This window comes from Nansenia antarctica (genome assembly GCF_963989245.1).
Source record: "Nansenia antarctica genome assembly, chromosome: 6".
In the NCBI taxonomy this organism is placed as follows: domain Eukaryota; kingdom Metazoa; phylum Chordata; class Actinopteri; order Argentiniformes; family Microstomatidae; genus Nansenia; species Nansenia antarctica.
Genome location: NC_137676.1, coordinates 30,801,564 through 30,815,174, shown reverse-complemented (window position 1 = coordinate 30,815,174; position 13,611 = coordinate 30,801,564). Strand labels below are relative to the sequence as shown.

At 42.9% G+C, this 13,611-nt stretch overlaps 1 protein-coding gene across 1 annotated transcript; it reads right to left on the bottom strand.

Annotated features, from left to right (window-relative positions):
* Positions 1–5,680: 5,680 nt before the first annotated feature.
* Positions 5,681–7,315, bottom strand: ugt5e1 (UDP glucuronosyltransferase 5 family, polypeptide E1; the record flags this gene model as incomplete). The annotated part of the gene is made up of 1 exon (XM_080534345.1): positions 5,681–7,315. The coding sequence occupies one exon, from the start codon at positions 7,313–7,315 to the stop codon at positions 5,681–5,683; it is 1,635 nt and encodes a 544-aa protein (XP_080390471.1).
* Between the last annotated feature and the right edge of the window lie 6,296 nt (positions 7,316–13,611).

The following is a 13,611-nucleotide window of genomic DNA, read 5'->3' as shown; positions in this document are numbered from 1 at the left end:
TCCTGCCGCTCCTGATCTTCTGTAACTCTGCTGCAGTCACACCACACATGCTGAACAGTCATTTAAATAAGACCTCAAACTTAGTAAATGGAGGAAGAAAACAGTGAGTAGGAACATTTCACAGTATGAAACATTTAATTGAAGCAATTAACAAAATAGCTTGAATGTAATATGACAATTTTCCAATTTACAGCTGTCAAAAAAGTTAAACAATTAGCCATTGTTGGATTTATTTAATTGGGAATCACCAAATGTCTATTTAAAAAATTATTGGTGTTGCCATGGAAAGCAATTATGGTATAAATGACCCTGTGTCTGACTGGAGAGGTTTGTGAGTATTTTGAAAAACATTTTGATAAGAATGCTATTATGTTCTGCTGCATAGATTGCTCATTCAAGACTGACTTGATATAGCCTATACTGTTTTACCACAGTTCTTAACCATGTAATCACTCACATAAAGATGCAATTTAGTGAAACAATTCAGTGATCATTTTGATTTCCTCATTGTTTAAAAAAAAATACAGTTTAAAAGTACTTGATATCTTAGTACTACTTAATGTATCATAATCCCCAACATGTCTAGCAGAGATGTGAAGTAGTTTCCTAAAAAAAACCTTCAAAAGGGAGAATCAATCTCGAAACAAAATAAGTCCAACAAAGTTTGGACTTGACAAGGCAAATAAGAACTATCTATCTTACAGTGATGATCAAATACATAACACCACTCATGGAATGTAATCATTGACATTTAGTTATTTGCAAGTGGAATTGTTGCATAAATCACCTTTAAGGTCATGTTCTCATATTAAGGTCCGAATCGAGACCCGGAGCAAGTGGATGAGTTCGCAACATTGTTGCATAAATTATTTCTCTGATTTGAGTTCTCACAGCCCTTCATGTAAACAAAGTAACATACGCAATCGAAGCAACAGACGTGGTAGTTGATAGGTCAGAAAAAGAGAAAATTGCCCGTTGGTCCCTCTCTTATCCAGATCAACACGCCTGCGCTGTTGTTTTCCTATGGACTGCGTCGGGCAGCGTCCTCACCAAAAGCGAAGCAAAGTGATGGATGCGTCGTTTCTTTATGCCCAGTTTATGCTTCTGCGTAAAATCGACGGCGTAGCTTGCGTAGGCCCACGTAGCCTTGCGTAGGCTACGGCGTAGATTGACGTGAACCTCTCCAAACATGTAACTACGCCTCAGTTTCTACGCAACCGTAAGCACAGTGATTGATCCGCTTGGTAGCACATGATTCCGATATGATTCCGACTCTCTCGTCGCCCAAAATGCGGAAGCCATGACAGAAATGTAATTAACTTTTTCTGTAATTACTTATTAATTAAGATTTGAAAAATTATGATAACCATCGTATTATCTTAGTTTAATGACATTTCAATGCATCATAGAACTTTTATTTACAACAAGCATAACAAAAATACGTTTCGCTATTATGCCGCTTTGAGTACACCTTTCCAACGGAGCGCCCTATGGAAGCGTCAGGCACAGCCTTCCTATAGGAGCGCGATTCACATTTACGAGATGTACAATCCTGTTTATTTAGGAATAAATGATTAGTTACAGGGAGCCCCATGGCTGTTCGTTGGGTTTAAATTATATTTATGATAGACATATTTAATGTAAAGTTATCTATAACAACTGTGATTGGTCCGCTTGGTAGCGTCACATTCCGACTCTCTCGTAAATGCGGAAGTCATGACAGAAATGTAATTTACTTTTTCTGTAATTACTTATTAATAAAGATTTGAAAAATGATGATAACCATCTTATTATCTTAGTTTACTGTCATTTCAATGCATTATAGACATTTTCTTTACAACAAGCATAACAAAAATACGTTTTTTGATCGCTATTGTGCCGCTATGAGTACACCGACCAACGCAACGCGGTCCGCGGACCAACGCAGAACTATAAACTTGGAGGCTACGGCGTAGACGCTAAATTCGACGCAGAAGCATAAATCGCGCTTAACCGAAGCGAAACCACCATTTTCAAGCGGAGCATCCGAGGGTTCTTTGCTCCGGGAGTTTGCTCCGGGATGCGCGTAAATTCGAAGCAGAAGCATAAATCGGGCTTAACCGAAGCGAAACCACCCTTTTCAAGCGGAGCATCCGAGGGTTCTTTGCTCTGGCCTTAAGGCCGATTTAGACTTCTGCGTATTATCAACGCCGTAGCCTTGCGTAGTCCCGCGTGGGCCCGCCTTGCCTACGCCGTAGGTTGATGTGCACATCTCCAAAAATTTGAGAATGCGTCAGTTTCTACGCAACCGTAAGCTCTGTGATTGGTCCGCTTGGTAGCACATGATTCCGACTCTCTCGTAGACCAAAATGTGGTAGCCATGACAGAAATGTCATTGACCTTTTCTGTAATTATTCATTAATAAAGATTTGAAAAATTATGATAACCATCGTATTATTTTTTTGATTGATTGAGAACTTTATTAGAAGATTTGCAGAAGTAGGTACATGAAAGTACATATTACATACAAGGTCAACTAACAGGATAAAAACCCAAGAAAGCCACTGGCTTATTTCAATTGGGGTCCTTGATACTCAATTCATCGTTACATGTAAGACAGACAAAAAAACTAGTACTATCTACAAGATAATACAGACAAATAACTAGTACTATCTACAAGATAAACATACATCCAACATGGGAAGAACAATACAACAAAACATAAGGTATGTACAGCGGGTAGGACAGGTGGGGACATACACCACAGGTGGGGGCGGGGGACAAAACACAAAGTATGTACAGTGTCAGTAGTCTCCATTCAGGTCATCGTCAAGTTGAGGATTGGGGGATGGGGGGGGTTGCCCATTGTTCCACGGTTTCGGTAGAAAGTCTCCGGGTGGTGGGGGAGGGGGGGTCGTCGCCGGGTGGGGGGGGGAGGGGGGGTCGTCGCCGGGTGGGGGAGGGGGACGTCGTTGATGGTGTTTCTACCGGCCGTGAGCTGCCTCCAGGACTCGGTGAAACGAGCCATGAAAACTGCATTGAAGGCCGGGAAGTAGCCGTAGTCTCCCCAGGTCTCGGTGGTTGGAGATGGGACATCAATGGGGGTTGTGTGAGAGTGCTGGGGGTCCTCGGTCTCGTCTGAGGCGGCGGTGGTGGTGGTGACTCCTCTGTGTTCACTGGATAGCTGGTGGAAGCTAGGTGGGGGGCTAATGTTGTTAGCATAGCTCCCCTCTGTTTTGTTAGCCTCGTTTGTATCCAGGAAGTCCGCTGCCGCTGCCGGTGTGACGACAATGGCGTCGCTAGCAACAGTTGCCTGGGAAAAGCACAGCTGTTCTCTGGCCAAACGTGTAGCTTGCCTGGTTGTAACTGGACCGGGATTCAGTTGAATGTCTCCCGAGAGAAGTAGATAGAGAAAGATCATGGTCCTTCGGTCCATTCTACCTGTCGGGGGCTTGTTCTTCCGCGTCAGGTTAGCAGTCAGCGTCGTGTGAATAGTTGCCGCTCCGAAGTTTAAATACTTCTTAGCGGCGTGGAGATAAAAGTCGCTATGGGTTTCATCTTTTCCAATAAAGTTTGTCTCCTTCTCCATAAGATGTAAGTTCTGTGGTGATTTAATGTATAAATCCGTAATCCACAGAAGGAATAGAAGAAAGTGTGGAATAATCCTCGCCGTTGCATTGTTGTTGAGGCAGCAGCAGGAGCGTTGAGAAATGCGACTGTTCATGTTGACGACTGACGATTATCTTAGTTTAATGTCATTTCAATGCATCATAGAACTTTTATTTACAACAAGCATAACAACAAAAAGATCGCTATTATGCCGCTTTGAGTACACCGTTCCAACGGAGCTCCCTATGGAAGCGTCAGGCACAGCCTTCCTGAGCGCGATTCACATTTACGAGATGTACAATCCTGTTTATTTAGAAATAAATGATTAGTTACAGGGAGCCCCATGGCTGTTCGTTGGGTTTAAATTATATTTATGATAGACATATTTAATGTTAAGTTATCTATAAGAACTATGATTGGTCCGCTTGGTAGCGTCACATTCCGACTCTCGTAAATGCGGAAGTCATGACAGAAATGTCATTTACTTTTAGATCATATAACATCAGATGAAATTACCATCAGAATTTGAAATCAAGACATTGGACAAGGCCTTTGATAACCAGGTAAAGATATGGAAGAAAATTGCAATAAAACTTGTATGTTTCAAGCGACAGGATTGAAAATGTTTCACATTTTTGTTAGATATCTGTCGCCTTTTCACATTTTTAGTAAACACATAACTAGCTGTTTACTGAAAAGTTACTTTAAAATGAAGTGTAATCCAATTATAGAATAGCTGGATAATAATAATAATAATAGCATTTATTTGTATAGCACTTTTCCTGCAAACGTTGCAGCTCAAAGTGCTCCAATCATTATATAATCATAATTTAATAATTTAGTCAATATTAAAAAGATGGGTTGTCTTGAACATATTGCTGAGGTGAGGTTGCATCCCTAATGTAAACTGGCTGTGCATTCCACAATTTGGGTGCATACAATTAGAATGCAGCCTCACCAAATCTCTTCTTTTGTACATGTGGTACACAGAGAAAACCAGCGTCAGAAGACCTGGGAGCTCTATTGGGCTGATATGCTAGCAAAAGGTCTTTCAGATATTCTGGTGCTGTGCCAGTGAGAGCTTTATAAACAAGCAGAAGGATCTTGAAATCTATTCTGAACTTAACAGGAAGCCAGTGTAGAGTCTCTAAAATAGGAGCTCTTCTGCTTGTTTTGGTTAAAACTCTGAATAATAAGAAGTGGTTCCCATAGCCATCAATGGAGCCTTACGGTAAAATAAACTTCATTTGTGGTGTCTGCTTAGCGTATTACAAAATAAATGCTGCAGACGGAAACCCACTGTTACCCTGGAAATGTTGTTTCATGTTTTCCAAATGGAATTAAACACAAAGTTGCAAACTGTCATCTATTATATAGGTTGTGTGTTGTCTTTATACTGTAGATTGAATGTAAATGATAATATCCCCAGAGGTGTTACAGAGAAGCCTCTGATTCCAAAAGGTTGAATTTTAAACTTTTTAAAATGCATCTTTCAAGCAATTTGGGATCCCAGGTTGTGTAATGTCAATACCATACAGCAGAGAGGACACACTTTATTTTTACCTGTAGCACACCGTTCAGAAATCAAGGACATACAAGCAAAAATATGCAGCACATTGTTTGGCAATTTTCACCGTATGTTATGTCAGCTATTTTGTATTCTTAAATGATTTCATTTGTATTGGCCAAGAAAGAGAGTGTGGTGTTATGTGAATATTTACTTATAGATTTACTAATAGTTGTCTAGATAGATGTCTGTACAAATCAAAATAAGTTGTAAAAACCAATAAAATGTTGTATAATGAATATAGCAACACTTTGGGCACCCTTCATCAGTTTCATATTTAGGTCAACAGTAATTATATGGGTGGTCTGTTTATTATGATGTATTATCTATATCTGAATAATACATAGCTGATAACCTCTTTTATGAACCCGTATAAGGTCAACCTATTTCTTTTATTATAATTTTGTTTAAATATTTTTATTATTTTTATTTTTATTTTATACTACAACTTTGATGAACATTTTCAAGTTTCCTGATATTGCAGCACAAGAAAATAAGGCAATAGGCAAGATAAGTCATCAAATGCTACTGGAGTTTTTCCTTTTTTGGTCTCCAGAAAGCCCCAATTACAACCCTACAAGTCATCCAGATGACTAGCAGCATAAAGGCTACAACACTCAGGATCAATGCCAACACATCTAGGTTATGGTAGGCATACCAGGGCATCTTGTAGGAGTCAGTGCGCAAATGAGCTGCCCCCTTGTGCCTCATAACATATTCTAGCCAGAAGAGGGCACTGTTCATTGGTGTGAGAGGCTGGTCATGGTGAAGCAGGGACATCCTGCGCATATTGTCACCATAGGGTTTCCTCTTATCCAGGATGTCTCTCAGAGCTTCTGTCACAACCTCCACCTCCAGGGCCGTCACATCTAGAACTACAGCTACCCCCCTGGCCTTAAGTCGCACCATGTTGTCAAACTGATCAAAGATGAGAGGAAGGCCTAACATTGGAACCCCATGGTAGATGGCCTCGTAGATTCCATTGGTGCCCCCGTGGGTGACAAAGGCTCTTGTTTTGGGGTGGCCTAGCAGGTCATTCTGGGGAAGCCAGTCCACCAGTAGGGTGTTGTTGCCCAGAGTTGAGGGCCTCTCTCCCAGGTGTCTCCACACAACCTTTTGAGGCAGGCGGGCAAAGGCAGATGCAATGACCTCTGAGATCTCAGGGAGGAGGCTTCCTAGTAGAGTCCCTAACGACATGATAACAACCCCATGTTCCCCTGAGCTTTGCACAAATGCCTCTAACTCTGCTGGCAAAGGCTTAGAAGGCTTACATTGGAAGCCCCCCATGTAGACCACGTTGGGCATGGTGGGGCGTGGGAACTCAAAGACAAAGTCCACTCGCATCAGCCATAAGTCAGCCCCTTGGATGAGTGAATAGATATTGGTGTTTGGATCGATGAAATCATTGCATACACTCTGGTACAGGGGCCTTGTTACACAATAATCAATGTAAAGTCCAATTCCATAATGAAGCATGTTTTTTAACTTATAGATGAAGCTAATTTGATCTGTGACCAGGGACATAAGTGTCGGTACGTAAGAAAGGGGTGAAGGTGCAATCGCAAAGTGTCCCTCTGCGTTGGTGATCCAACGGACGTTTAACACCATAGGAAGTCTTAAATACTTTCCCACCAGAACTCCTCCTGCAAATCCAGGATCGGTCAACATTAAATCGAACTTGGTCGCGTTAAGCTTTTCCACCAATTGCCTGTCCTCGATGACCAAGCGGGCCATTTCAGCACTGGCGCCATGGGCCTCCTCCAGCATGTTAATAGCCTCCGTTTGCAGAGCGATGAAGGAGGCGATGGATCGCTCCTTCATCCAGACAGTGTTTATCTGAAGGTTCCTCTTCAGGAAGGAGGCCATGTACTGGGGGTCCTCCAGACTGCTGGCCACAGGGACGGGCACAGTGACAGAAGTGTAGTGGGGGGCGACCTCAGGGATGTACCAGCTGGTGGATGAACGGACCACCGTTAAGGCGTGGCCTCGCTGATGCAGCTCCCGTAGGAGGATGTCCATGTTCAGCCAATGGCTGCCGTCCACAGGGTAGACCAGGATCCTCCCAGCTTGGCCCTGTGCTGCGAAGGCCCACAGGAGACCCAACAGGGGGAACAGAGCAGGAAGTTGAGGGAAGCAGGGCGGTGCTGCAGTGAGTTTCATGGTTTTGTCTGTAGAAGAAATCCAAAAAGTATTAACAGTATCAATTCTTCTTAGATTATTGTTGTTTATAAGAGGATTTTAAGAATGTGTAGTTGGATGAAACTTTCAAACTGTTCAGTATGGTAATATCAAACATATTACCACTTAATATGTAGTGTTACCTGGGTGTGGGCTATTATACAATCTCTGTAGTATATCTCTGTGCATTGAATAATGACAATAAGGACAGGGTTAGAAGTATGAGTCTTTAGGCAAATTCTAATTGGCTGCACATTGGCTGCTTTGACTATAATGCTATCCTTAACACTATAACACTGGAGCACGGGAAGCATTCCTGGTGTGCTAGTCGATCTGTGGCTGCGGGGCTGGTGTTAAAGAACAACCTGGTCTCACACGGAAGCCGTCAGTATTCGACGTCTGTCGTTCGTCTCCAAACGTCGAATTCCGACGAGAAAACGAGCTCTGAAAGCGCAGGGGTGCGCGTGATATGTGCGCCTGTCGGGCTGCACGCCACATTTTGAGATACAAGCGCTTCAACGTTCATTCATTTGGAACTGCGAGAATGAGTAACATTAGCCCGATTGCACTTGCATTAATAAAGCGTTAATATATTTATTCTTTAAACAAACAAATCTGGGGGAGTGGTCGGAGTTAACGAGATATTGTTCCAATCCATTACCTGGCCATTCAAGTTTGCATTGCCTAGCGTGTAGGCCCGTGAGAAATTGAGAGCATATAAATCACTAGACGCCTACAACTACGCAATCTGTGGTCATGTACAGTACATCAAATACCATGACATAGATTCTAAATAAGAACAATATTCCATTTGCTTACAGATTCCGGGGTGGTGTTATTTGCCGATGTCCGTGTGAGTCGTCCGCGAATACATGCGTCTTCCTCTTTGCTGGATTTGACTGCATCAAGTTGTTTAATTATAAATAAGAACAATATTCCATTTGTTCATTTGCTTTAATGAAATGACAATAATTAAACAAGTCCTGAGCAGGGCGAACGCAGGTGTAAACATTAGAACAGTCTATCTATTTCCTTTTCCGGTGCGTGCCCCCCCCCCCCGTGACCTCCACCAATCACAGGAATGCATTTGCACACAACACAGCTCACAGTAACAGTGCTAACATTGAATTTCTGAGCATTAATTGCAACATTAATGAACATATTATTACACGGTTGCTACAATACTTTACCTGATATAAAATGGGCGGCACATGCACAAGCATTTTTTTTTTATCTTGTCCTCAGTCCAGTTGACGCCGCCTGTTGCTCTGAAATGGTCTGATCCTGATGGAATTCGGTAGAACTTGAGTCCGATAGTCGTGGAATATCGATTCTGACAACCGAACACGCAACAATCAGACATTTCTTTATGCTAGTAGCCGTTGTAAGCTATTTTAAGCGTACCTAACTCTATGGAGGGTGGATCGTGCCACATTTAAATGCAATACACACATCGGAATGCAATACACACATCGGAATGCAATACACGTGTAACACTAAATACAATGCAAAAACACGGCATATTTGTGCCAAAATAAAATCAATGTGTATTACATTTGAGCGCAGCGTATTACATTTGGTCATGAGTGTATTCCATTCGAGTGTCGGTGGAAGAGTTTGAAGCAGCGGAGACAGGGTTGCCAGATGGGCTGTTTTTTGTGGATTTAGCTGTTTTTAGACTGGTTAGGCTCGAAATTGTCAATCCCATCTGGCAACCCTGAGCGGAGAGTCTACAGATAGTATGTTTACAGATATCGCACTGCTGGAGATGCACTCTACACGTTCTTAAAAGAAATAAAGCTTTATTGTACTTAAAACAATATTTCGTATGTGTTTTTTGAGAGTTCTTTAGATCAAATTATATACATCATGTCAGCTGTGTGCCAATCAATCAGGGGGGTGGCAGCTGGGGTGGCCAATCAGATTTCAGGGGTGGCACGTGCTACCCCAGGCCACCCCCTGGACACGCCCCTGGCTGCACTTGCATTAATTAGTTAGGCCACATCATTAGTTAGGCCACATCATTTTGAGATACAACCAACGGAGAACAGATTTTAATAGGCCACATTTTGAGATACAACCAACGGAGAACAGATTTTAATAACAACAGCAGAAACAATTGTCATCTTCACTGTTTTATTCGCTGTCAATAGGCCTATCAAACTAGGCTATTTTACAACCCGACGGCAGTGCGCTTCAACGTTCATTCATTTGGAACTGCGAGAATGAGTAACGTTAGCCCGATTGCACTTGCATTAATTATAGGCTACATTTTGAGACCGGTCGGATCTATTCATACAACAAGGGACACAGCACTTTCCCGTTTTCCCCATATTGTCAGGGTATTTGAGCCTCGGAAAAGCGCTATATAAATATAATTTATTTATCAAAGTGGGTGTGGCTTAGACAGTTAGGGGAGTGGCTTGTATCAAAGTAGGTGTGGCCTGTCGGTGGGGCCGAGCCGAGTCGGAAAATATCTGAACCGTGTCTGTGGCACCTACGGTTGCGACGCTAAAGTCCTTTAACCTTTAATGTCACACTAGACTAGGCCCAAAAGCCTGAATTAAAGTGCTGGGGTACGTTTGGGCCCAGGGAACGGGCTGCGAAAGAGTCACACTCACCAAACTTGACACACTCCTTCCCCTTCATGGGACATTGTACAATTTCAACTTTCACCCTCCTAGGACATTCCCTAGAGGCCTTCATAGGTCTGTGCCCTTTGACTGAAAGGTGCTCCTGCTGGGGTACGTTTGGGCCCAGGGAACGGGCTGCGAAAGAGTCACACTCACCAAACTCTACACACTCCTTCCCCTTCATGGGACATTGTACCATATCAACTTTCACCCTCCTAGGCCATTCCCTAGAAGCCCTGCACGCGACGAAGTGGAAAACTGTAAACATTTGTTTAAAGAATAAATATATTAACGCTTTATTAATGCAAGTGCAATCGGGCTAATGTTACTCATTCTCGCAGTTCCAAATGAATGAACGTTGAAGCGCTTGTATCTCAAAATGTGGCGTGCAGCCCGACAGGCGCACATATCACGCGCACCCCTGCGCTTTCAGAGCTCGTTTTCTCGTCGGAATTCGACGTTTGGAGACGAACGACAGACGTCGAATACTGACGGCTTCCGTGTGAGACCAGGTTGGAAAGAAAGACATGATACGAAAAAGATACGGAAAATGAGCGTCACAGCCCACTGCTCCATCTCCTCCAGCGTGTCCTCCTTTCGTGCAGCCCTGACCTTAATAACTAATGCTTAATGATTTGCTATTTTGGTACTTATTATACCTTTTTGTGTGCAGCATGTTGCTACTATTATTTGTATTACTATATATGACATTGAACAGGACGGTGAGAGGGGGCTAAGTCCGATCGCCCAGTGTGATAGCTACTACCGGGGTGCTTGTGCAGTGTATGTTGCATCAAGACAATGTAACGTGGAGAATGTGTCTTGCAGTATGAGATCCTCTCGTGGTTGGAATCGTCTGCATTCAAGTTCAAGCTAAGTTAATTTTAGTGTGCTATTGGTTGACATTTTTTCTGTTACTCATTTGCAGAATATGATAAGATCTGATAACACAACCTTTCCCTGAACTCAGTGTATACGGGGGCCACACAAGAGGCAGGTGTTTTTCAACACACTTAAGGCTGTTTTATGGTTTTTAATGTGTCAATGACATATCGTTGCTCGACTAAAGCCTGGTACACACATAAGGATTTTTATCTGAGAGAGATCCCACACATGAAGATAAAAAATCATGGATTGAACAGTTTTGATCGTATTGTGTGTGGTGTGCTCCTATCCGCTTGTTAAGTGGTGACGTGTTTCCGGGTCCAACGTTGGCTGAGGCGCTGTCTTCGAAATGCCGAAATAATAATAATAATTAATTATATTTATATAGCGCTTTTCCGAGGCTCAAATACCCTGACAATATGGAGAAAACGGGAAAGTGTTGTGTCCCTTGTTGTATGAATAGATCCGAGTCTAAAAAACGATTAAACTGTCATTCTACCGCTGTAGTTCCATAGTATGGAGGGTGTATCATGCCGTATTTAAATACAATACAAACATCGGAATGCAATACACACATTGGAATGGAATACACGTGTAACACCAAATACAATGCAAAAATACGGAATGTTTGTGCCAAAATAAAAGCAATGTGTATTACATTTGAGCGCAGCGTATTCCTTTCTAGCATGTGTATTGTATTTGGTCACGAGTGTATTCCATTCTGCATGTGTATTACATTTGAGCGCTGTAGGTATTATGGCACTCGCAAATACAATGCAAATTAGTATCCGCCCATATGCAAATTAGTATCCGCCCATAGGTTCTGCCCTTTCCGGCCATAGGATTCGCGATGCCAACGATGACGACAGTTTCTGTAATAGCTTATTAATAAAGATTCGAAAAATTATGCTGACCATCGTATTATCTTAGTTTAATGTCATTTCAATGAATCATATAACTTTTATTTACAACAAGCACAACACAAAAATCGCTATTATGCACCGTCTTTGTCCGCGAATAACACCGGCTGTGGAGGTGGTACAACCTTTGCTAACTTCACCATCTGTCTACGGTCATTTTGAGCCCTTAACCACCGCGCTGACACCCCGAGAAGTTATGCTTTTAACCGTAAACTCGATGAACCGGGAGTTCACCCGGCCGCTGCTGCTCGCAGCACCGCTTGTCCAGTTGACAGCTGGGGCAGAGAATATTTCTACCCCGGAATTCCATTCAAATGCCCGCGTCAGTCAGCCTTTTCCGTAGAAATACATCGCTCCGTTATATATCTAACGTTACATGTTTTAAGGCTGATCTGTGCATGATAGTGCTGCATTATGTTGATCTATTTATATCGATCTATAAACGCGGAGATTGGAGCCCCAGACAGCGCTGCACTCGTATCTATCAGCCTGTCTGTATAATGATGTCGTTGAATGCCGATGCTGTGGTACTGTGCTGAATGAACCATTCGCTGACTGTCTTAATAAATCAAGTACAGAGATTCCAACCCGTGTTGAACATTCTATTTCCTTGTCAAATCGTGTATGCTGTCATTGCTGTGCACCATGAGATGACAACGCATTTAAGATCACAATCCTCAATAGATTGATTCCATCGTTTTACCGACAAGAAGATTCTACAATCTATCAGCCTTTCCGTAGAAATACATCGCTCCCTGTATAACGATATATATCTAACGTTACATGTTTTAATAGTAAGGGCATTTTACCAGATATTTGACCAATCTGCGAAGTAAATCGTTACCAAGAAATTTCTTCACCAATGTGTTTCTAAAGGTGTGTAATAACATGTCCTAAAAGGTTGAAATTCAACTCCTGTGGGAAACCTCATAAAAAACTGCTCAAAGTTGGGGTACCGATAACCGATTTTCGAAAATTCGAAAATGCTTAAATTGGACTTGAGTAACTTTTGAGGGGTCAAACTAGGCATTTTTCATGATTCTGAGTTGATTGCAAGCATTTATTTGTCACCAAGAGCACTTCAGGAAGTGAAGTGAAGTGCAACCCCCAAACCCCCCCCACCCCCATTGGTGGTTGGCATTCAAAGTGAGGAAGTTTGGAGGTAACAGGTAACATTAGACAACATTAGACAGCACCAGCAGAGAGGCACTATCATGGGCATGGACTCTTAGTCATAGGCCTCACTACATGTGGAACAATAGAACCAGGCTGCTTGAGCTACTCACACAGCCCAGCAGAGAGGCACTATCATGGGCATGGAAACAGAGTCATAGGCCTCACTACATGTGGAACAATAGAACCAGGCTGCTTCAGCTACTCACTCAGCCCAGCAGAGAGACACTCTGCTGGGCAGTAACTTACCTGTTATGGAGGCCTAAAAAAAGGGAGATTAAAGTGAAGCTGAATAGCTTCACTCTCACCTCCCATTGTGGAAGAGATGTACCAACATGAGATGTACCAAGGACTACCAGAGGTGTTCAGCTAGACACACAGCCCAGAGACAACACACCTTCCATGGGTGCTGTGACTAGGCCTGTGGCCCTATGCTGGAGGTCACATGAGCTCCAGGGCCTAACTGCTACTCTGTCAGTCCGATTAGGAGTGCTCTCACTGGGCCTAGCTGTCTACCATTCACCCCTCATCTGGAGCTCTGACCTCCAGGGCCTAACTGCTACTCTGTCAGTCCGATTAGGAGTGCTCTCACTGGGCCTAGCTGTCTACCAGTCACCCCTCTTCTGGAGCTCTGACCTCCAGGTACTATGTGATACACTGCCAGTCC